Source organism: Idiotropiscis lumnitzeri, chromosome 3 (genome assembly GCF_059441095.1).
Source record: "Idiotropiscis lumnitzeri isolate Australia: NSW breed Sydney's pygmy pipehorse chromosome 3, RoL_Ilum_1.0, whole genome shotgun sequence".
Lineage (NCBI taxonomy): Eukaryota > Metazoa > Chordata > Actinopteri > Syngnathiformes > Syngnathidae > Idiotropiscis > Idiotropiscis lumnitzeri.
The window spans coordinates 20,200,782-20,224,391 of NC_142393.1; the positions used below are offsets into that span (position 1 = coordinate 20,200,782).

Here is a 23,610-nt window from a genome sequence, read left to right on the forward strand (position 1 = left end):
CCTTCAGAGGGCCGTTATGACTGTGAAATCACATAAATGCATAATCACCTCCTCACATTATCACATATAGATTCCACAACAAATTGATGCAGAAATACTTTTCAGATGGCATTATTTTAACCATTGTTTATTTTACTGTCATAACGTCATTATTTATTTAATGTAACAATGAGTCATTTTGATATATATTTTAGCAGTCATCCAGGAAGTTGAGATGCTAGATTTGCTTTGGCAAGCCTCATAAAATGATGTGGCAGACCAGAGTTTGCCCCAGGGCCTTGAGTTTGACACCTGTGCACTGGAGGAAGACCACGCACCACAAGTATTTCGAGTAACACACTTTAAGTATCTCTAAAAAAAAAAAACCTTGGCCATATAAAACAATCAAATGAAAAACAGTTAATAGGGTGCTAAATGAACATGCCTGCTTGAGCAACAAGACAATATATCTAATTCTTATTTATTTACTACAAACGATGAACTATTAGGTTCATTAAACCATTCCGATAAAGTTTAGTCAAAGGCGGAACAACTCAATGCTCTTCCAGTAAATGGCAGAAGGTACAATGTATTTGCGTATCCAACTGATGCAATTCTTACAACAGAGTCAAGCCATTTACCCTGGTCAAATGACGTAAAGGTGTTTACTCATGGCGAAATCAATGCGTTTGCAAAGCGTGACGTCATGTTGCAAAAGGTCCTAAATTGATGCTTTTTGTGTTGACCTTTTAGGGAGCGTTTCTCCTTTAAGAGGATGCTGGGTGGAGTTTTGAGGACCCGAGCGCATATATAACGAGACGTGCTGACGTCACACGGCCACAATGAGCGCACTTCACACTGTTGTTGTCATATCCTTATGCACATGGCTACGATATGGATATGAACGACAGATGGAGCAGAGACTGACAGTCGGTGAGTGAACGTTCGTACAAGCCTGAATGTATTAATATCGAGTCGACCGCTGAACAGTCGCCATTCCAATGCGAAGAGGGACGTTGTGATTTTCTTTAATTAGACTGCCTCGAGTGAATTTTCGGCGAATAAATGAGTGAGCGACTACTAACTCACACGCATTTTCTCTCCTAGCTGTGGCGATGAACTGCGAGTGGTGCACTTCGTGTAATTAGAGTGTTATTAACGTGAGAATGTGCTCTTACTCTAATAAAGACTCGCAGCAAGACCTGCCGAGCCAACGCTGCATCTCCGCGACCTACCGCTAGAGACGCTATACACATAGACATTTTCTCTAACATACACTACAGCAGTGTCTTAACCTTTTTGGAGCCAAGGCAAATATTTCAAATCGGGAAAAAAAATCACAGCTCGCCACTTAGCAAAACAATTCACAAAAAGGGGATAGACAGGTTAAGTATGTACCTTCAGTCATCTAGTGAAAGCACATTTAATTGTTTTGCCTGTTACTATATGTGGTTGGCATAATTTAATCAAAACATAGATATTAGAAAATAATACCATTTTGTCAAAATAATTGGCATTGAATAATTTTCCACAGCACACTTGATGATCTTTCCCAGCACACTAATTTGCAGAGGCACACAAGTTGAGAATCACGGTCTACAGTGTACTGTAATATACTGTTCATATTTTGATGTATAGAAGTACTTGTATAAAAGTGCTGATTCAACTCTTAAGTAAAAGTAAAAACATTGCTTGAAAAAAAAAAAAACTTGCTAGTAAATTGGCTCAATGGGGGAAAAAACTCTCCATACAAAATTGTTTCCGTTTTTTTATTAACTTACATCATGCTTGAATTGAAAAGACAAGAAACAAGCATCACACAATTGGATGGATGGGGAATAATTAGTCTCTTTGAATCTGTCACATCATTGGTTCATGGCATGTTCCTTCATGTCTCTATTCTTTTCCATGTTATGAGACCAAGATCTTTGCGATAACCAACCTTTTTTGGGACATAGTCAGGATTGGAAAGTACAGAGGCACGGAGATAACAAAATAGGGTGTAAAAGTAAAAACTCATCAGAAAAATATATGCTGAAGGAAATCTACTAAAGTCCTATAACAAAGTATTTGTACTTAGTCACTTCCCACTACTGAGAATACATTGCGACACAGGCACGCCATAATTACTGTCCTTCATTAGATTTATGGACGAGAAATGATGTTCATGCAAAATGGACTGTACTTATAATGTTTGAGGTTACAAATGTGCTATTAAGTCGTTTGCTCAACAGTGTATGAATGCAGCAAAAAAAAAAAGGAACACACTCTATTACTGTTGTACCTTCTGTTTTTCTTTAGATTATTACTCATGGCCCAGAAGTGTTTTTCACTTCCTGTCAGTGATGGGCCTTCCATCAGAGCATTTTCTTTGGCAGGTATAGGCACCGTTACCAATACGGGCATCGGTTTTGTTGCGTCACTACAAGGTCAACTTGACCTGAAATGTAACATGATGAGACAGACAGCAAACTGGTTGTGGGCTCACACCAGTCTTTCTTCACATTTTCTCCCTGTGCTCGTATGGGTTTTTCCTGGTACATCGGCTTGTTTCCGCTTAATCGACTGCAGAGGGTACAATGTGCTTATTTGAGAGGAAGCCTTTATTTGCGCGACCATGCTGATTCATGATTAGTTTGAATTAAGTAATTTTTTTGTTTTTGAATCAGTCATTGTCTGAAGAACAAGGCTTATTTTCCATTTTTTTTTAACCAAAAGGCGCCTTAATGTATTTCAAAATAGAAGGACAAAAAAAAGCAACAATAAGAGTGAAAAAGGTTCAACGCTCTGAGTTCCATGATGGTGAGTTGTGTCCAGCTTGCTTTATTTTTTTGCTCTATTGCGTATCAATTTGGGTAAAATGGGTATCATTGCAGACTCCGTACTTGAGAACTTGTTGTTCTCCAATTTGCTGTATGCGTTGCGCAAAGAAACTGCAATCTGAAGGGTTCTGGTGGAGTACTTGCTGTCCTGCTGCTGCTATTTACGGAGCTTGTGCCTCTGTCCATGTCCCGCTTACACACTTGTGGTGGAAAATTTAAGAAATCAGAATGTTCTGTACCAAACCGAACGATACCTCATGATGGAACTATATCGTCGTGAAAATAAATACTTGAGCGACATCAACTGTCATTTCTTTAGCGCTGTGACCTTTCAGTGGACGATAGTAAGGCAATTAATTGGGGAGCAGCCTTTCGTTGTAATTGTATGATATGAAAAATTCACTCTGCCAGTCCCATCTGGAAAAGCCTTATGAACTGCAGAACAGAACCCTTGAACAGAAATATGAAAAAATGGATAACATCTCTGTGATGAGAAGCTGAAATAGTTTAGCCTGCCTGTGATTAAATGTAGTTTGGAAATATAAATGATTCTTCGAATTACTTGAATTAATAATCCAAATTAATCTGAATCCACTGGTATTCTTGACAATTATTAACAACCTTTTAATGTCATGTACGCTGAACGTGAACCCGTTACATTAATAATGCACACAACATTATTGGAATTAATTCAATTAAAATAGTTTTCTTCACACTCTGATTGGTACAATTTACACATTTAGAACACAAGACAAAGATAATGGCATTCGAACCCACTCCCACAAGAAGAAAAAACAAAAAACAATATATCAGCCAATTTTTGCCAATTTTTCTTTCTGTGGTAAAATTAAACAAATACTAACGGACATTGTAAACTATTCAAATGTTCTGCCTGTAATTCATCTTTTATTGGACCCCCCCCCCAAAAACGAATTCATTCATAATATATATTTTTAAATGAATCGGCTGATTAATCAGTTATCAAAATTTGCCAAATTATCTAAATCGGACTAAAAAAAATCGGATCTCTGGGCCCTAGTTTTAAGTACAATAAAGTTATTTTTCCAATATTTATTTTGGTACAATTTCTATTGAACTGACATGCAGTACATTTTGGTTCACACAATATTCTAAATATTAATTTGTTTGTTGCTGTGGTTTAGCGCAGTGTTAATTAATTTTGATCGTTCAAACTATGTCTCTTATATTATTACAATGACACAAAATATACTTTGAGGAACAAAACTGCTCTATCGTTTTTGTTAAAAACTGAGGCCTACCGCGCCAATGTAATTTAATGTTGGTCATGTTGCTGTTACTTGGAGAGCCAAGTCATTTTTGAGGTGGTACTTGGTGTAAACAAATATTATCGTAGTTTGCCGCTGAATAGAACTGCGCAGCAACTGACTGGCTCTTTTATTGGATCTCATTCGGTGTACCTAATATTTTGCTTGGTACATATATGTCCTCTGCAGGTTAGTTTAGTAACAAATAGCCCATCAGTAATCAAATAAGCGGTTTCCCCTTTGGTTGGTCCTCCAGTTCATAGTCGGGCTATGTCCGCTGGTCTCCATGGTGTATCTTCTGTCCTCACCTCATGGGAGAGTTCACTTGCATTCTCAGGCCTGCTTCATGGCACTCCAAAGCGTCACAAAGGCCCATTTATAGCTGAGAGTGGCTCCATTCATGCATGCTGAGCCAACTGGTGCTACAATTCCTCCATCTCCGACGCTCACTGGGCGGATTTGATGCCACTTACTTTTTCGGGGGAAGAGTGATATAAAAATCCAAATAGATGAGTGGGACCTTATTTTGTTTTTTGTTGGATGGCAATTGTTATGCATGTTCTGCATTGTTTAACCCACTACACTAGTTGTAGATTTCATTAGTGGTGGGAATTGCAGAGTGAATCACAATACACTACATATATTATCATAACATTTTCGCCTTCAATAACAATAGGATTGCAATCCAGTAGGCAACTGTTCATCCCAGTAATACGACTTGACTGAGAAAGGAAGTAATTAAATGTGCAAAAGAAACACTAAGCGGTATTGTTAAACAGAGTACTCTCAAAGAGTGTTGTAATTTTTTTGCCTATATATATAAAATAAAAAGTAGGGCATCAGCAATCGAACAAAAAAATTAAATTCAGTATTTTACCAATTGTATTTCATTGATTAGTCAAGTCGTTGGATAAAAAAAAAAATTGCATTAGAGACTAAAAGTTTCAACTTTTCTGCAATGGAATTCTTTACATTATTTGTTTAACCATTGCGGCTCTATAACTCAGCTGAATTTAACTCATCTCCAGCTGCAGCTGTACCAAAGCGCTTTACGTAACATATAACAAAATATTAACGATAACCCAACAGAACACACAACCTAAAACATCTGCAGTCTTACATGATCCTATTTTGTGTGTATTAACGAATCAACCACCAACACACACACGCACACTCACACTTTACAAAATAAGGCCAAAATAGTCTGAAATTCTTGTTAGGCATGTGTTTCTAATACTGGATGAATTTTTTATTTTTATCCAGAGTAATAATTCGATTACAGAATTAATCATTGTGAATAATCTTCATGACTGACGTGCTCATTTTCTCATTGCCCTATGAGCCGTATGAATGGTACCTTAAAAAAATTGAGTCATTTAATAAATTGCGCAAGAGTGATTTGCATCGTCCCTTTGATTTGAAATGCCTGTTGCAGTTTTCCATACAAAAACACTACGAATGAAAGCACATTACTAACTACTATATTCGTCATCGGTCGGGAAATGATTTTGAGACTGTATGGGAATGTGTGCATGCGTGGGTCCAGGGGGGGTTCGGATGTGCCATGTTGAAGCTTATCATTCAGCATCAGAGGAATGCTAAACAATCAGCCACTGTTGTGAGGGCGGATACTGCACGCTCTCATGGCCACACAGATGAAGGAGGGTGGCGAGCGGTGCCACTCGCTCTCCCACATCTGACCCGGCGCTTGTGCAATTGTCCGCAGGCAGATGGCAATAAGCTGACACACGGCTCGATTGATTTGTTTTGGTTGTGACTAGTTCGGCGATTCCCAGCCACTGTGCTTCAGCACGTTAGTATGCCATAAAAGTTCAATTTGATCCAATTTCAATTTTTTTTATTGTAAACATTGAGGGAGCCACTCTACTGTCACAATGTTTGCGCGATATCTGCATAGTTATCCGTTGCTGTTGCTCTCTCTCAATATGTGTTTGTATTATTTTAAAAGCGTGCTTAAAGAGCTTAACGTAATACATTTCCTGTATTTTTTTATTATTGGGGGGTAATGGAGGTGTTTGTTTTGAGGGGGTTCCCTTTCACACCGTCTTTTGTTGAAAACATATTGAGTGTTTACATGTTTTTTTGAATATTTTTTTTCTTTCTCATTTCTCGGCATCAATTATAGCAAATGGTCACAATTCGACATGACTTCATTCGATGGGAGGATTCCGCATAATGCTTACTCCTACAAATAATAAAGTAGTTTTGCCATTCCGATTCTGCCATTTTTACGATATCGATCTGGGAGTTTGAGTCAATTTGCAAATGCGACCGTCTCGACACACCAAACGGGGAGCTTTGTGAATCATTACACCCTAAAAGTTTTGCCTACACACCTATTAACCTTTTGTTGCCACAGACAAAAAGTTTGCTGCTTGGTTGCTTACTTTTTATTCAACCTGTCTTGTCTTGTTTAAAAAAAAACACACACACACACTGGCAAGAATTTGAGCAACTGATGAAAAATAACTCACTAGGGTACAGTAATTAAAATTGAAAGCAGTCCAATCTGGACTTGGGCAATAACTGTGTTTGTGTTTCCTGTTTGGATTCAACAGCGCCGGTTGCAGTGAGTGCAATGGGTTAAATGGAGAAACCTGAATGTTTTCTGAAACAAACCTACTACCTTGCCGATCCCACAACATGAGTGAGAATAACTACTGGGGACGACATGACATCAGCAGGTACGTGGACACGCAGCAAACATGTTTACTGCAAGGTCATGATAGTTTGGGATCTTTTATTATAGTTTTTATTTTGTATTAACTTTTGTTTTTTGAATCGAATTAGTTTGAATTCGGTTTCAGGGCAAGTTTGTTAATTTTTGTATATTTTATTTTTCAAAAATGCTTTATTTTAGTATTAGTTTTATTTTTTTTAAATATATGGAGTGTTTGTTGAGTGCAAAATAAAATGAAATTGTGTAATGAAGTAATTTGCAATACAAACTTCCTTCTTCTATACGGATGTATAGCAATACCGAAACAAATACACTTAAAATGAACCATGAAAGAAATTGTGTGGTATTTTCTGACAAAGATGAAACGAGGGATGTTTTTGCGATGATTATAATGAGTTTTAAAAATACAACAATTATTTTCAGATAGTTTTTCTTTTTTTAAAAAGAATTTTCATTTTTATTTGACTTCATAATTTTTTTTATTGATTTAATTTTATTTATTTAGCTATTTTCTTTTAACTGTAATAACCATTGTTGATTGAAACGTGCAGCACATCACAGGCTGGAGCACATTTCGTCATTCTCGCTGCGATACATGTAATGACTCACTCAGGACGGGTTACGTGCACAACTGATTGACACGTGCGCGACTCTTGTGTAGACTTCACAACCTACGCTTGCTTTGCAGAATGTGCTTGGGCCTGCCTAGCGACCACGTCCAACACAACCTGACTGAGCATCAAATGGTCCAAGAATGCAACTGTAAGTCTTCTTCATATTATTTTAATATTATGTTTATCCATACCAATATTCGGAACGAATGCACCCTTGTTTACAACTCACTTATTCACTAATATGAAGGTTGTTTTTCTAACTGCTAGTTGCCCTGAGATGAGAACAGTTTCTTACATACCAAGTTGGAAGTCCTCTTGCGGTACTTAATTGTTTTTCAAAGCCTGTTAAATTTCTTTCCTAACAAATACCTGTCCCATGAATTATGTGCACATTACAAAAATTATTACTAAACCAATAATTGATTGTACAAATCAAATTTGTCTCAAGACTTTTCTCCCTCTAATGTGATACAGTGGTGACTTGAGGTGAATTAATTCCGAGACCACGCTTGTCACTCTAAATACTTGAATCTCAAATTATCTTTCTCAATTGAAATGATTGGTAATGCTGTGCCATTGTCTATGCAATAAATGAAATCATCAATATAGAAATACCCTATTTAAATACGCCGTAGGCATATTTCTATAGTGTTTTTGGCAATAAATTATAAATGTCTTTATCTTTATCTCTAAACACTTTCAAATGATACACATTTAAAAATATAATACACTGAGATATAAAATAGATAGAGATATCGAATATAATTCACTTTTTCTTTTATTTATTTATTTATTTATTTATTTATTTTGCATTAAGGGCCCAAAAAAAAGCTCTTTTATTTTTTATATATTTATTTATTAATCAGCAGTTTAATTTATTATCGGAATTTGACTCAACCAAATATCGGAATCAGTTTTGGCCTAAAACATTTTTTATCAAATAGGCCCTAATTCTAATAATGACATATTAGCATGTTATGAAACTATGAGGCTTGTGGTGTCAAATTTGGCTTTAGCTTAAGTGAAAAAATATGGCTCCGTGCCTTATCTAAGAGCAAATTGTGATAGCTTATTTTTCAGATGGAGTCTTTGTTATTCTTAGATAAGCAAGATGATTGAGAAGCCATGCCTATAGGGTTAGAAAGTCATGTAGTTGCTCAGCAGGCTTTGGGTGGACGGAGCTGCCTCACGGACGTGTTCCTATCGCCCCCCTCAAGCCCACCCCCACCCTCTTCCTGCCAGGTCACCAGCTGCTCCAGCAGTCTGGGCCACGTCGGATGTTTCCATGAGGAAAGTTATGGGAAGCTCTGTTAAGATAGTGGCCATTCTCTGCGTTAATCAGGGTGTTGTGGCTGATGTTTGACGACAAAGGTGACGGGTTAAGCGCTTGTTTTCTACACGTTTGCGCTCCCTTTCCTGTTTGGTCCTCCTCGTCACCCGCTCCCCCCGCATGTTTTGCCCCTTCCTGACCAATCACCAAGCTCGACTGAGGGATTGCATGTGCTTTTCCAAGTTTCTTTCTCTGAGAGCCATTTCCTCCCGAGAAGGAAGCAGTGATAGGAAGACCTTGTACAGATAGGTCCGTAATTATTTGGACAATGACACACTCTTAATCCTCTCGCCCCAAAACACTACCACAATGGAGCAAACAAGCTGTGTGCCAGCCTTGTGGATGTGACAGACAATTTTTTTTATCATATAACCTGATCAATATGGGAAGGCCCTAGACTAGAGAGATACAGGCCGCTGGGTTCAGATGGCGGCATTATATTTGTGGCAATTTTGACACTCATTAAAATGTAGTTTTTTTTCTTCAAAAAACATTTTGCTCTGTTCAGGAATAAAAGATGTGATGTTACTCTCCCCCATAACTTAATGGACTTTTGTCACATTGTATATCACTTGTAATATAGTGGACCTTGCTATTCTTTGTAGGGTGGAGACTGAACTTATCCAGACACTATGTAAATCAAATATACAGTACGTATGGTGCGTTTTTGTTATGTGGCAAATGCAAGTCGTGTCCAACTAATTTTGAAAGTTCAAGATATGTTTCCAACTTTATTTAATGCATTTAATCTGTACTTTCACAGCTAACCTCTTCCTACCAAAGTTCCCATCCTACTCCGATTCCTACGGCCTCCCATTGGACAAGCCACTTGGACCTCATGAAGGAGACCAGGTGGTGCCTTACTGTCCTTCCCACAGATGGACAGTGTTCTGGGGCCCGCAGAGAGAAGCCAAACCGTTGCCGCCATTACCTGACCCCGAGGAGCTCATGTCTGACGAGACAGCGGATAATGAGGTGGAGTTCTTCACCAGCGAGCGACGGCCACTGCTGCCGAAAAGCTGCCCTAAGATGGTATGCAGGAGCAGAGGTCAAGTAAATCCCGCCTATCAGGGGGCGTCGTCGCAGCCTGGGAATGCCTCCTTGGCGTTTTCCTGGCCTGGCAAAGAGGACAAATTAACCGGCAGAGTGGCTGAGCTCAGAGCTCATGACTGGCCTCCTGTTGCCCTGGCAGAGAACCACCAGGATACCTCGTGGAGTAGCCATCCAGACTATAAACACAACTACTCCTCCACCAACCCCTCTGAGAAGCCCCAAATTCCTCCACGTATCCCTATCCCGCCGAAAACATACCTAAAGACTGCGGCTAGCGATGACAAACCGCCCAAAATCCCGCCGAGAGTGCCTCTGGTGCCCCCGTGCCCGCCACGTTCCCCGAGTCCAAAAAGCCTCCCTATTTACATCAACGGTGTAATGCCGGCTACACAGAGTTTTGCTGCTAACCCGCAATATGTGAGCAAGTCGCTGCTGAGCGAGAGGGCGCCCCCGGCGCCTCAGCTCTCTCCCTGCATCGTTCCCATTTTGAAGGACGGCAGACAGGCCAGCGCCACACACTACATCCTCCTCCCGCCACGCCAAAAAACGTTGGCCGACAGACGAGGGCGACTCTTGAGTGAACCCGCCAGGTTGGGAAACGAGTGGCAGAACCTTTAAAATGAACTCCCGTGCACAAACTTGATGTGGGAGCTGCTCTCCCAAACGAGGCTCTGCCGAACCAATAATGTAGCTGCGCAGTTTGAGTAGAAACACCATAAGGAGTAGATGCAATTATTTATAATTTATTATTATTTGATTCAGGTGTGTTGGAGGAGGGAAACATCTAAAACGGGCAGCGATGGAGTTTGACATGTGATCTAAGGGCTGAATTGTCAGACAGTCACAAGAAGGAATCATTCCATATCACGTACGACTTTCAAATTTGAATTTCTTTGCGTGTGGGTCATTTAAGTGGACTTTCCCTCCAATGGTTGGCCCTGACGTCTGTTGTTGCCACTTAGCCATTTGTAGAAAGAATCAGTGGACTGGGTCCACCCATTTGGTACTCTAACCACTAATGTTGGTACAATACTTCATGAGTACGTTTTTTTAAATGTTTTTAATAACCTGACAATTGGTTATATAATGTTCCCCCACTTTTTGCTCCTGACGCAAATAGTGAATATTTGCTATACGTGACGTTGACCTTAAAAAGGTTTATAATTGCTGATAGATGCCGCAAGATGGCGGCAAATCACTACTTCCCTAATTGACAGGGCTCTGGCCTGACTAAATGAAGTTCCTTCGCCTGCAACATAGTTCTTTGCGAATATGCCCCAAACCAGTGGCGAATCAACCCATAGTCCATTAAGACATTTATATTTTCTCAGGAAATATTTACATTTATAACAAGGATTATTCATTTCACATCTTTCAAATGGGTTTGGAAGTACATACAGACATGATAGCGCCACTAGGATATTTCCTAAACCAAGAGAGACTGACTGCTTAAGTGTGACAATCCACAAGCTGAATTCTTGCGCCTTATCTTTCAATAATTAATGCCTTTTTAAGATTATTTATGTTAGCGCGGCACTGTGAGTTTGTTGTTTTCTAACATTTTGCCAGTGAGTATTAGCACAGTATTTGTTCCAGGTTAACCTGGAAATCCTCTTAACATTCCAGTATTCTCTCTCGAGTTGTAGGATTTAGTTGCCTTGTCGTTCCCGAGGAACTTCCTTAGGGGACAATATTTTATTCCAGTACTCTGTAACGTTCCGATGACAAAACATGCTACAACCCAAGCACAGCAGATACTAAAATTTATTTTGTACACTTAAATGAGAGCAAATAATTACTGCATGAACAAGCTGGGCTTGTGTCAGACTTATCATTCTGTGTGTTATTTCTTAAAGATGCTGCTTGAAATGATGTATGATTTAAAAAATATATCTCAAAATAATGCCCGACAGTTTTGATAGAACAAAGAACAACACTGCACAACACACAGTCTTAACAAATTAAATCATTTAGTGTCTCATATTTGTATCCAAAACTGGTTCTATTATGTCTATCTTTCAGCTCTGGTCATGTGTTATCTATATTTTAAAGTCTTAATTTTGGTTGTTGTAAATCTCAAAGATGAAACAGTGAAACATTTATTACCGACATGATTTGATTTATTTTCAATAGGTTAATTGACTAAAAGTTGTCCTAAAAAACCCCAAAACAAAACAAAAAAAAATCAGAAAACAACTGAACAGGTCATCTTAAATGCTGTACATTTTGTGATTCTTTTCTCAACAATATCTCCAGTGAACATAATCGACACATAAATTGCATTTGTAAAAATCAGCCAAAACACAGTACAGTACCTAAAGTGTGTATGTGTGTGTTCGTGTATGCGTAGGATATGATGTTACGTTTCCTCCCGGGAGGATCAGTGCTGTGTTTACAATACAACCTCTGTTACACTGACAAGTCTCACATTCTTTCGAAGGTTACGTGTCCACCTCAGCCACAGTGAACACTGTTAGGAAGTTATGAGGTTGTAATTGTAAAAAAAAAATATATATATATATATATATTTATAAATAACTTATTAATTAAATTTGTGTCAAGAACTCTTTTTTTTCTACACCCAGCACATCATCTAGTGGTACTTTGATCTTAATTCTGTAACTCAATTAGCCATTTCTATGCCAATCAAGTGCTTAGCTTGAGCAACCTTACACACTTAACAGGACGGCTGCCCTTTAAAAATAAACAGTTCACCTGGTCGTTCTCTATGGTGAAAAATGTTATGATTGGGATTACTGCTTCAGGCGCTAAATGGGGTTTCATCATTCACTCACAATATTTGCAGCAAGTTTTTATATTCAAGTACATTTTTTTTAGAGTTCATCCAAACATGGCAAAAATAAATTTACTCCACCATGACTTCTTCCTTTGCCCGCAAATAAGTTAAAAAAAGAAAACGTTAATTCATCTTTCACCGAACCTTGCTGCACTCTCCTCCTTCACGCCTGCAGTTCCTTATAGGCTTTTTTTTTCTTTGACCACTGCTCCCCATCATCTTCCCGTCCTGAGGTCCAATGTGCAGCATCAGGACTGTTGGGAAACCGAGGCCGCAAACGGCGAATGCTCTACCGCCAGGCCCTGTTGAGCAGCTTGACTTCGGCTAACCGCTTGCTGATCATGGTGGCAAAGAAGAGAGCGAAGAGCACGCTGCTGATCAGCATGTAGTCGTAGTCGTCCTTCAGCACATCAAATTGTTTGGAGGGATAGACGCGGGTTTGGTAGATGTCGAGACCGTAGGCCACCACCTGTGGGAGCGGAAGGGAGCATTTTCAATTTAATGTTACGCGGAGGTAGTACTCACGTTCTGTACTTGAGTGGAACTACTTCAGTAAACGTAAAAAGTTCAGATTAAAATGTAATTGAGCACCAAATTTATTTTTTATTTTTGCTCTCAGTTACATACAACACCCATGTTTAAAACTTAACTTTTCAACTTACATAGAGCTTGAAAAATGTATTAAACCTTTTTAGACAGATCTTTTTCTAAATGTTGGGAAACGTCGACCAAAAACAAAACACTCCCTGAAAGAAATATTTAAGCATAGTAGCAAAGTACTTGTATGACATTACTTCCCACCAGTGATCTTTGTAACAATATTGGCAATACTGTGATATGAAAATTGCCACAATATTGCCTTTGTCATTTCACTTTATTAAAAGCAGCAAATATGTTAGAATGCCCAAGTTGGTTTCCATTTATGCAGTTGCAGCACCCTCTGGTGGTTAGTTTGTAAGAGTAGTTTAATTTCAATTCGGCATGTTTAAGACCCGCGCTAAATGCCATATTAAGGGGACCGTAAGACGTACATTGCGCTGCTGATTTATTGTTAATTATTTTTTTTTTTTAATATCACCAACCTCCCCACAATATTGCAATAATTTTCGTATCATGAGGTTATTGTTACATCACTTGTGACGCTCCCTCAAAATCAACACTTAAGATCCAGTAAGGTCAGACTCACCAGACATGTGGACTCCAGTCCAGAAGGGGCAGTGTATATTCCTCGCACTCTTGAAACCGTTTGATTGTAGTTGACGAACCATTCTGTGCGAATGATCAACTCGGGAGCATAAGGGATCAGGTTCTCCTCCCTGGACATAAGAACAAAGTATGAAAACTAAAAATGTACATTGGTAGGTAACAATTATGTGTATATTGACAATATGTATGTTACAGTGTTATAATAGTTTTGGATTATATTTAGCTTTTATTTAGTTTTGATTAAAAGAAAGTCCTTTTAGTTTCATTACAGACACACACACACACACACAAACACACATAGACAGTGGTGCAAAAAGTATTTAGTCGGCCACCGATTTTTTAATTTCTCCAATTTAAAGTGATGATAGAGGTCAGAATGTGAAAATTCTGGAAATCACATTGTAGCTTTTTAAAAGATGATTTGTTTCATCTTCAATGCTCTCACTGAGGTGTTTTTGGCTCAAAATTGCATATACATGGCCCCATTCATTCTATCCATAACACGGCTCAGTCATCCTGGCCCCTTTACAGAAAAACAGCCCCAACGCATGATGTATTCAATCCTATGCTACAGAGTTAGTATGGTGTTCATGGTTTGCAATCCAGCATTCGGCTTTATCCAAAAACGGTGAGTTGACTTAGTTCTATTTTGGTCTCATCTGACCAAATTACCTTCTCCCAATCTTCTCATCTGAATCATCTATATGCTCTCTGGCAAAATTCAAACGAGACTGGACATGAACTGTCTTTGTCTGGCACTGCAGGATTTGAGTCTCCACCAGCGTAGTGAGTCACTGATAATAATCTTTATCACTTGGGTCCAAAATTTTGGGATTTTTGCTAGGGAAGCTAGTCAACTATAGGCATTCACTTTCCGTAGCACAGCAAGTTAGATTGCAACACTCAACTGCTCATTACAACAAAAATATGTGCTTACCGACTCTGCTCAGATATTATTTCAGGCCTACGAGGGTCAAGGAACATTTTGGGCAGTGATAAAATTCCTCCTGACGGCAAGCCAACTGCAGAAAAAAAATAGTGTTGAAATTTGCAGTTTATACAGCATATGGATTCATCTCAACTCAACTCACTGAGCAGATGGCGGCTGGTGATGCCTTTCTCAGTCAGCGTGGCCTCCATGGTGGAGATAGACGAAGGAAAAATGTAAGACTGCTGCAGCACCTGCGGGGCGTGCGGTCGATCCAGAGAGCTGAACACGGTGCTGTTGTAAAGCTCCATTCCCTCGTACAGTTCGATCACTGAAAACTCGTTCCTGCGAGACTTGGTGCTCCAGTATTCGTACTGCAAATGGGTAAAATACGAACAATGATGTCAAAACTCTCTTACAAGGCTACAATCAGATTTGAACAGCTCAAAGGAGATACGTAAACAGCAAGGCTTACCACCACCCAGTTTTCCGAGTGCACAACATGTACTGGCCCTCTGGCCTTCCTCTGAACCGCCTCGTGGATAATCCGACCAGTCACCCCATCGATCAGCAAGATGCCTATAAAGCTTCGTTCTTGGTGCATGTCCGTGCTCTCAGTCAAAACTGCCAGTAGGTTGGGATTCAAGTACTATGGCATGCAGGAAGAATCATAACAAATTGTCAATGTGTCTTGTCTTAATCTTGCTGGAAATCCTTCTGACCAACATGGCTAGAGAAACGTATCCTTTTTGTACCGACCTTATAGAGGACGCTGCGATCTCCCATTACACGACCTTGGGAGTGCACATGCTCATTTGGCCTTTTCCCTTTGATCGAGACAATTTTCTGCACCTCTGTGGGGATAACAACCTCCCAGATGAGCTCAGTTGACAAATCCTAAGGATGCAAAATAAGTGGTGTGACCACATACCATTGTCTTAGTAAAGTCAGTATAGATTAATGCGAACAAATAATGACATTGTTATAACTAAGGCCTGGTCAATTTAATCGATCAATATTCACTCAGGTCAAAATAAGCTGAATAATTTTCGCCGTTATTTTATACTTTACTACATAAGGTAAAGATATTCAATCACCACATCATTGTATGTATATATTTTTTTAATAAATCGTCCGACTAAATGGTTATTACTTTTATTCTGCCAAATAACAAAATCTGCACTGGCCTAAAAAGAAAAAAATAAATCCCTATCGGTCAAGCCGTAGTTAGAACCCTTACAGCAACAGATGATTGAACACAAATGGTTTAACAACACATGACGCAACTTAATAGCCACAAGCATATATTCTTTCTCATGTGAGAAAAATGCGCAATATTACAGAAGTTTAGGGAAGTCTTCATGTATAGCAAGTCTGTAGTATACTGCCCCTCAGTGGCCAAGGAGCACATAGCAGAGGGAGCCGATGAATCGTAATGAATATGATCCACTCGTTTTTTCGTGCAAATCAGAAATTGAAGTTGCTTTTCAGAAAAATAATTGCATGAGGAGTTGTAAAATACACAGAATATAGTGATTAAGTGCTTTGAAATAAGAAGCTGATAAAAATAAATAACAATAAAAAAAGAATATGGACAAATGAACTATCGATTATTAAAACAAAAAAAAAAAAAAAACAAGCCTACAGAAATACAGGAGTCACTTGCCGTTCGCAGCCTATATCCAGACAGTCTGCCTTGGCTGGAGTCCACCAGGTAGAAGAATATAGAAGAAGCCATTTCCTGGAGCTGCTGCAAGACATTCTTTGTGGAGGGGAAGGCAGACACCTGTGGTAAAAACAAAACAACAACAGCCGTGACTCAATTTCTACAACAGCAGGAGAAGTTCTTTTGTGCTAGAGTCTAGTCAGACCTTATACTGGTCGTCGACAAGTAGCAAGACTTTAGCATAATCCTGGTCCATGAGTGGAAGCATGAGCGACTGAAGTATTGGCTGAGGCAGAGCAGGTGGGACAACGTGGCTCTTCTTCCCAAAGATGGGATTAAAAACATGAAGCGTTGTCAAGCCTGTGTCCTGGTAAGAAAACAAAACCCTCAGAAATTGCATTTTTTAAAAAGAGATACTTGATGCATTTAATCCTCCCTTTATCTGAGAATATGTGGCGGCATACCTTGTCTTTGATGAGAAGTGTGCACTGAGGGGGGTGAGGAAAATGGGCAGTCGTCCGTTGCACCATGAGTTTGAAGGCTGCATTGGATGGAATGTTCTCCAGGTAGTGGCGCCATAAAATAGTGCCCGTCTTGCTGTCAATGCCGAAGAGCTGAAGAGATGAGAAAGAGGAAATGACTGACAGCTTTCAAAGTTGAGTGACATCAGCGCCACTGACCAGTAGGGAAAAAAAAATGCATGGGTGCGTTGCTCTCCTGTTTTTATTGATTGCAATTTTATGGGATTATTTCATTACCATATTACAAAAAGCTCGAGCAGTTTCTCTTGTACTGCTGCAAAGGGGATTGCACCTAATTTTCAAAATTAAGTTTTCTTTGTTCAGTCTCTCTGTACGCTGGTACCATATGTCCCACGGACCAGCCCGGTGATTTGGGACCGTCGCTGTAGTAATTGGCTGGCATTAGCTTTTTTCAAATCTTTTTTTTTTCCACACATCACAATGTAAGAGAATAATAATCCTCGCCACCCCAAAAACCTGCCAAAACGCATCCAATTTGCTCTTAGTAGTAAAGTTGAACAAATGCTAAAGGAATTTAGCATTGTAATCAAAAGTCAAATTTTCGTGCTGTAATTCATATCTTAATCGTTGTAAGCGTTATGGGACCGAAAAAAAGGAATCCGTCATGCCCTCGGTACGACAAATGCATAAAACAAGAACCAAGAGACCATGGAGTACCTTGCCGGATGCGGTGACCATAACCATCATTTTCTGCAGGTTGAATTCATCTCTGGACAGCGTCTCAATGCTCACGTCATTTTTAACTTGACTGCGAGGTTTGCGGGCATCGTAGAAGAGCTTCCAGAGGTGACCGATCCAGGCTTGCAGGAGGATGAGCTGCGAGGACAGGCGCTTCAGCACCATGGACACCAGGCCATCTTGACAAGAGTATGCGTTATGGCAATGTGGAAAAGAAAACACAGCATGGAATAAGACATTTTCAGATCGGAATTGGCATTTCGACATGTAGTGGAAATGCAGCCTGTTTTACTTCATCAGATGAGCAGGCTATAGATCGGAAAACAATGTGAATAGAGACAAAACTATGAGATGGACTACAGAAGAAGCTAATCTACGGTATACTAATTGCAAGGGCTGAGATAGTTTCTTTTTACCTTGAATGGCTGAATCCAAGCGCAGCAAGAAAGTAAGACATAAGAAAAAGTGAAGCTAAAGGCAACAAGTGGTTCACAGACTCTGCGTTATGCTCTAAGTCATAGAACGCTGCAGGCTTCGGTGCTTCAAAAGGAAACGGCGGAGACATTTACCGGCCTTTTTGCCAAATTCCCCCTCCAGCTCGGCCTGCGTTCCCGTGAGGGGTAGATCCACCATTTCCATGGTCACAACGTCTGAAAGGGACTCCTCTCTGGTCCACAGGACACGCCCTGAAAATAAACACGCTTATTTGAAGTGACAGAACAGAAGGCAACTGTCAGGCTCCACAAAACCTGATCTGATTTTCTCAATTAATTTGAGTTTATTTGAAGAGGGTTTGTTTTTTATTCTTGCTTCTGTAATTCAGAGTCCATCCCGATAACCACAACTGTTAGCCACTAAACAGAACTCATAATAGCTAACTCTGCTTTAATTCACTGACACTCACGCCACTGCTTTTTAAAGCCCTACACATGCAAAGTCACAGATATTTTAGTGCAAGAACGCAATGATGTCGACCCCAAGTGGACAACAATAATACCTGCACCTCACATGCACATTTTGTTAACTAATAATACAAAAAAAAAAGCATCTTAGTTTATCCAATTTCTCTATTATTCAGTGGGAAAATCAGTATTAACACAGTCTAGTGGCGGCATAGCTGAAACTTGCCCATGCAGCAAATTTTGCATACACTAAAGAAACAAAAAATTAAAAAAAATCATCAATCTATTATATTACTACTCTGATTTATTTCTGGTCGATAATGTATCTTTGTATCTAAAACAGTGACTAATGGTGAAGGGGGAACAATAATCACAAGGGATGCTTTCTATTTATCAGTACTTTTAGTAACCAAAAAAAACCTAACAAATGGCAGCAAGGATTCTGTCCCTTCTCCAAAGCAACGTCAATACCTGGCTGTTGCATGAAGCTCAGTGTGTGGTCTTTGGTCTGCATCATGACTCTGTAGCCAACAGAGTCATCTTTCTTCAGGAATGTCTGGACGTACAGCTGAAAGACAGAACAAAAATAACCACATGGCACCGGATGCATGGAAGGCCAACGTTAATCAACAGACAACTAATCCAGGGACTGATCTTAACCGGGAAATCTTAATCAGAAAATATTCCCTCACCTTCTCTGGTTTGCCACCATTGGGATCGATGTTAACATTCAAGGCTGTGTCAAGAAGTCGGCGTCCAGTTTCTGCACTGAACAAGTTAACATTGCAGGCCTAAGAGAAGGAAGAAAAGTGACATCAGAGTTTAGCGTTAAGACAGATTCCAATTGCCAAACAAGACATTCAAATGACACACTAACTCACAGTTTTGTTCTTGGGTGACATAACAGCAATGATGGTTTTATCTCCGGTGGTGGCAAATGAAGCCAGCATTGCCTGAAAATTAAGACAAAGGTGACAGTTCTTTCTTAACTCTTTGAAAATAAGGGTTTTATCGAGACAAACAGATCAAAATCATGCAAGGAACCAGAAATGTCTGATTGTAGACAATGTGTCCCATTGCCATTTAGTTGATTTCATCCCAAGTTTCAGCATGATTTACATATGTGCATGGTAAATTATACTTTTTAATTTAATCAAACCAGTGGTGGCAGGGACCATTATTTTAAATAATCACTCAATAAATACAAACATTAACAGCCTATAATTGAGGATTAAAAAAATTAAGAGTACAGTGAAGCCAGAAGGGTCTGCAACATGTACTAAACTGTGTGCGACAGTGTTGCATGTTTTAACACGTACAGGCTTGAAATCCCTCAGTGTGACTATTTGTCCATTATTGAGCTGAAGAAGCAGGTGATGGTCAGGACCGAGTTGAAGGAGGAACTCAGAGAGTGGATGCTGGGCCGGATTGGGCTGGTTGGACACCAATACTGGACGGCAGTCGGGCGTAACATCAAGTCCCAGCGACTACAGACGAGGAAACGGTTTGAGACAAATAAACAATACCATGGAGAGTATTTTATTCAGGCGAATACCTGGAGAGAGATTTGAGTCATCTGCGACTGCGCATGAAGATCTAGCGTGTAGAGAGAGGTTGAGGAGGTATCCACGCACGTCAATATTCCCGGGCCAACCATGGCACAGCTGGCTTGTATGTTGGACAGCCAAGGTGCTTCCACTGAAACCTCAACAAGCAATCCAAGTATGTCGATCAAAAGCCGTGAATATCGTCTGGGTATGACCGACCGCAAAGGCTTTGATACCACTACCATTAAATTGTGAATACCTGCTTTATTATTTCTCCATCTTCCACACTGTAAGTAACAATAGCGATGTGGGAATGAGGCAGGACTCCCAATACATACACTTCCCCAGTTCCGGCAGAATACACAAATTGGTAATCCACTGTCTCGCTGGAATGGCAGAAAGAAAAAAAAAAAAAAGGTCATGTGTTAATTTCCAATCCATAATGCAAACTAAGGTACCGCCCACGCCTATGTAGCAATCTTTTTTGTTAATATTGTAAAGTACATGTTAGGGCTTAACGAATTTGAAAAATAAGCAAATTGCGATTTAAATATGCAATTTGTTTTTCTTATTTATAAACAAACACAGGCAAAAACAATATCTGGATTACAATAAACAATACTAGATTTATTAGACACAAATGTTTTTGTTTTATAGGTTAGACTTATGCAAAAAGAAAGGCCACAAATTAATAACAAATAGTTTATTTACTTCAATTACAGTTAACTCGTTAAACTTTGACTTAGTCTTTTAAGCGTTCAACTTGACAAAATTCTGCCAAAAAGTGTGGCGTAGACGTAATTCTGTTGAGTCTAACATTACGTGACATAAATAAATAAAATATAGAGTGGGGGATAAATAGCAAAAATCTATGTAGAATTTATGCTAACTGAAATGGATTGAGGAGGGGAAAAATGATTTTTTTAAACCCCCCAAAATTATTCAAAAAACACAAACTTGCGCCCCGCCAAAAATAACAACATAAAAAGCACCACTCAGTCGAGATGGATCACTTCAGCTTACTTCCTTGACACCAATAATTAATGCACCATTTGACAGAATTTGGAGGCATCTTAGGACATCACAGAAAAAACACAAATCTGAACAGTGAATCCCGGTTTACCGCAGTTGGCATGCTTACCTATCTGGAAGATTCTCAATCCACTTTTGATGACCATTAGAAAGATAATGAAGAGACAAGGCAGTTTTCTTTAAAACAGCCACATGCTTCACAATGTCTTGCTGTCCAACAAAACATGCTGCCTGAAAACTGGAAAGTTGAACAAAAACAGACATCATTCGACAACAGTATTGACAATGCGGTGCCAAATTACACAAGTCAGGCTGTCTGTCACCTGCCAGAGTCCAGGACAATCTCCCAATTCAAACCACCAACATTTACATCCCAGGAACGCAGTATACGGCCATTTCCCACCACAAGCACAGCATCTAGTAGACAAAATCAAATGTTCAGTAAACACTTTATAAAGCTCAGGGTAAGCATTTTGGTTCACAAACTCACCTTGTCCATGATGCAGAAGAGCATTGATGTTTCCTTCCGGCCCATTCTTATCCACATGCCGCCAAACTGTGAGAGACATAAAATTAAGCCCTCTCGAAAAAGATGCTTGCCAGAACAACCAGTAAATGTAGCGCACAAAAGACCAGTATAAAAAAAAAAAAAAAACAGATACTCACAAAGTTCACCAGTCCTGGTGTTCACTGCAGCAAAAACATTCTTCTCGGTTGCCAGAATCACCTTTTTGGATGACTGCAGGTGTGCATCAAAATGTGCAAAGCGGACATTTCCAACATATTGCTGCCTCCTGTTTTGAAAAATGAATATGATCGTTTTCTGGTGACATTGTAATGTTTGAATAAGCAGTTTAAAAAAAAAATGTATTTTTTTTTTTTTAAAAGGGACAATGTTCTAGATACTTATATGTTTTGGCAAAACATCAATTTGCAGTGCCATTCAGATGGATCCAGAGCAACTAAAAAATGTAATTAAAAAAACAAAAAAAAATTTTTAAAAAAGGCAATTACTGGATTAGTGGTTTTTGTTACATAAAAATGCCCACAACACAACACTGGTCTGAATCTATTTCCTAAAAGGAAGACACATGACTGATATTGTACTGTTCTAAAATGACAATAATTACACTGTTGGAATGTTGATGTTTCATTTTACAAATTAAATGTGTTCCTTTAAAGAGTACCACACGACAGAGCCTATACATTTAGATATTTAAATAGTCATTCGTCAGCCGGCAGCGGCCTGGGTGCCCAACTGTTTTTGACGAGCCTGTCATTTTTTTTCAAGCCAAACCAAATTGTTAGTATCAGTTGGTAGTCCGTCAGTCAGCCCGTCTGTTAAATTTGTCACTTAAGACTTGTCCGTCCGTCAGTCCGTCGCCCCTCCCAAAAAAACAACCCGTCTGTTTAACGGGTGTCCGTCAGTGACAAACTGAGAGGTGCGTCAGTATTTGACCCAGTTACTGACAATTACTTTGGCGGAAGCGAATCCACTTCTGGCAGTGCTTAGTGCATCATTTTTTTTAAAAAGTGTCCCGTAATTTGTGAGCAAAGCAGGCACATGTTTTGTAAAAATATTAAAAACAGTATCTGTGAAGTAAAATATTAAATGTAGTATATGTGTAGTAAAAATACTATCTGCATAATAAAAATATTACAAAAAGTTCTGTATTATAAAAAAAATATTTGAAAATAATCTACATTAAAAAATAGTCCAATTTTATCTGTCTTGTAAAAATATTAAAACAATTGCATTACTCGTAGTAAAAAGGTACGTATGGAGAAATATAAATAAATATCGGCTTGTAAAAATATATTTTTTTTAAATATCTTTATTTTTAAAACATTACATTTTGACAACCCGTGCATTGTCAACTCAGTAAATCAACAAAATACGAGAACGGATCCACAAGTACTATCACATTACCAGATCAAATTACACATTAAAGTTCCTGAATACCGTTAAAAAAAAACGCAAATAATAACGCAGTCAGTGTTGTAGGCATTCTCTGCATTTTCTTTGATTAAAAAATCCGGTCCACATACAAAGACAGAACACTGCACAATCCACACACTAACTGGCGCAGCCAAGCAGGTGTTAGCATTAGCATGTCTAGGCTACACTTAAGGTTTTTGAAAGCGCACGTCTTTCAAACGTTTGCAATATCATTTGTTACCAGTCAAATTTTCCCACTTGATCCTCAAACACGGCGTCAACGGCGAGGCATAAAACAATCACTTTGAACGACAGCAAAAAAAGCTTAGCCATTGCCACAATCAATTTTGTCCTGCACTCTTCGGGAAAGACAGCAGGAAGTCGGATGATTTCACTTTTCCGTTTCGTGTCGCGAGACGTGCTGCCTCCTGTAGTTTGGGGGGTTCATGGTCACTAACTACAGACTGCAGTAATCTAAAAACACATGCACGCGTCATAATTGAGTTGCAGCAACACGATTCAGTGATATCGCAACGCTCGAAAGCATCTTCCAAACGTCAGCTTCAAGTCAATAGTAGAATTTCGTTT

General features: G+C 39.2%; 2 protein-coding genes across 2 annotated transcripts in view; one reads left to right on the forward strand and one right to left on the reverse strand.

Annotated features, from left to right (window-relative positions):
• errfi1b (ERBB receptor feedback inhibitor 1b) overlaps nucleotides 1–12,336 on the forward strand; it is a 20,270-nt gene extending 7,934 nt beyond the window's left edge. Inside the window, exons 2-5 of the mRNA XM_088292311.1 lie at nucleotides 733–912; nucleotides 6,667–6,792; nucleotides 7,477–7,550; nucleotides 9,496–12,336. Coding sequence (XP_088148437.1) covers nucleotides 6,710–6,792; nucleotides 7,477–7,550; nucleotides 9,496–10,403 — 1,065 coding nt within the window. The 5' untranslated portion in view covers nucleotides 733–912; nucleotides 6,667–6,709 and the 3' untranslated portion in view covers nucleotides 10,404–12,336. The remainder of the gene's footprint in view (nucleotides 1–732; nucleotides 913–6,666; nucleotides 6,793–7,476; nucleotides 7,551–9,495) is intronic.
• Nucleotides 11,532–23,469, reverse strand: emc1 (ER membrane protein complex subunit 1). Its single transcript, XM_088292307.1, has 22 exons — nucleotides 23,264–23,469; nucleotides 21,750–21,877; nucleotides 21,574–21,639; nucleotides 21,407–21,500; nucleotides 21,193–21,321; nucleotides 20,311–20,437; nucleotides 20,060–20,209; nucleotides 19,824–19,991; nucleotides 19,386–19,457; nucleotides 19,197–19,295; nucleotides 18,976–19,072; nucleotides 18,172–18,288; nucleotides 17,582–17,781; nucleotides 16,847–16,996; nucleotides 16,588–16,749; nucleotides 16,383–16,502; nucleotides 15,476–15,613; nucleotides 15,192–15,365; nucleotides 14,880–15,090; nucleotides 14,726–14,810; nucleotides 13,769–13,898; nucleotides 11,532–13,051 (listed from the first exon to the last, which is right to left on the reverse strand). Exons 1-22 carry the CDS (start codon nucleotides 23,353–23,355, stop codon nucleotides 12,872–12,874), a joined length of 2,889 nt encoding a protein of 962 aa, XP_088148433.1. The 5' UTR covers nucleotides 23,356–23,469; the 3' UTR covers nucleotides 11,532–12,871.
• Between the last annotated feature and the right edge of the window lie 141 nt (nucleotides 23,470–23,610).

Coding starts and splice junctions, on each gene's coding strand:
- emc1 (XM_088292307.1), bottom strand. CDS start 23,355: ATGGCTAAGCTTTTTTTGCTGTCGTTCAAAGTGATTGTTTTATGCCTC. Junction 21,322..21,406: donor ATTGTCCTGGACTCTGGCAG/GTGACAGACAGC, acceptor TCAACTTTCCAG/TTTTCAGGCAGCATGTTTTG. Junction 13,899..14,725: donor ATAATATCTGAGCAGAGTCG/GTAAGCACATAT, acceptor TCTTATGTCCAG/GGAGGAGAACCTGATCCCTT.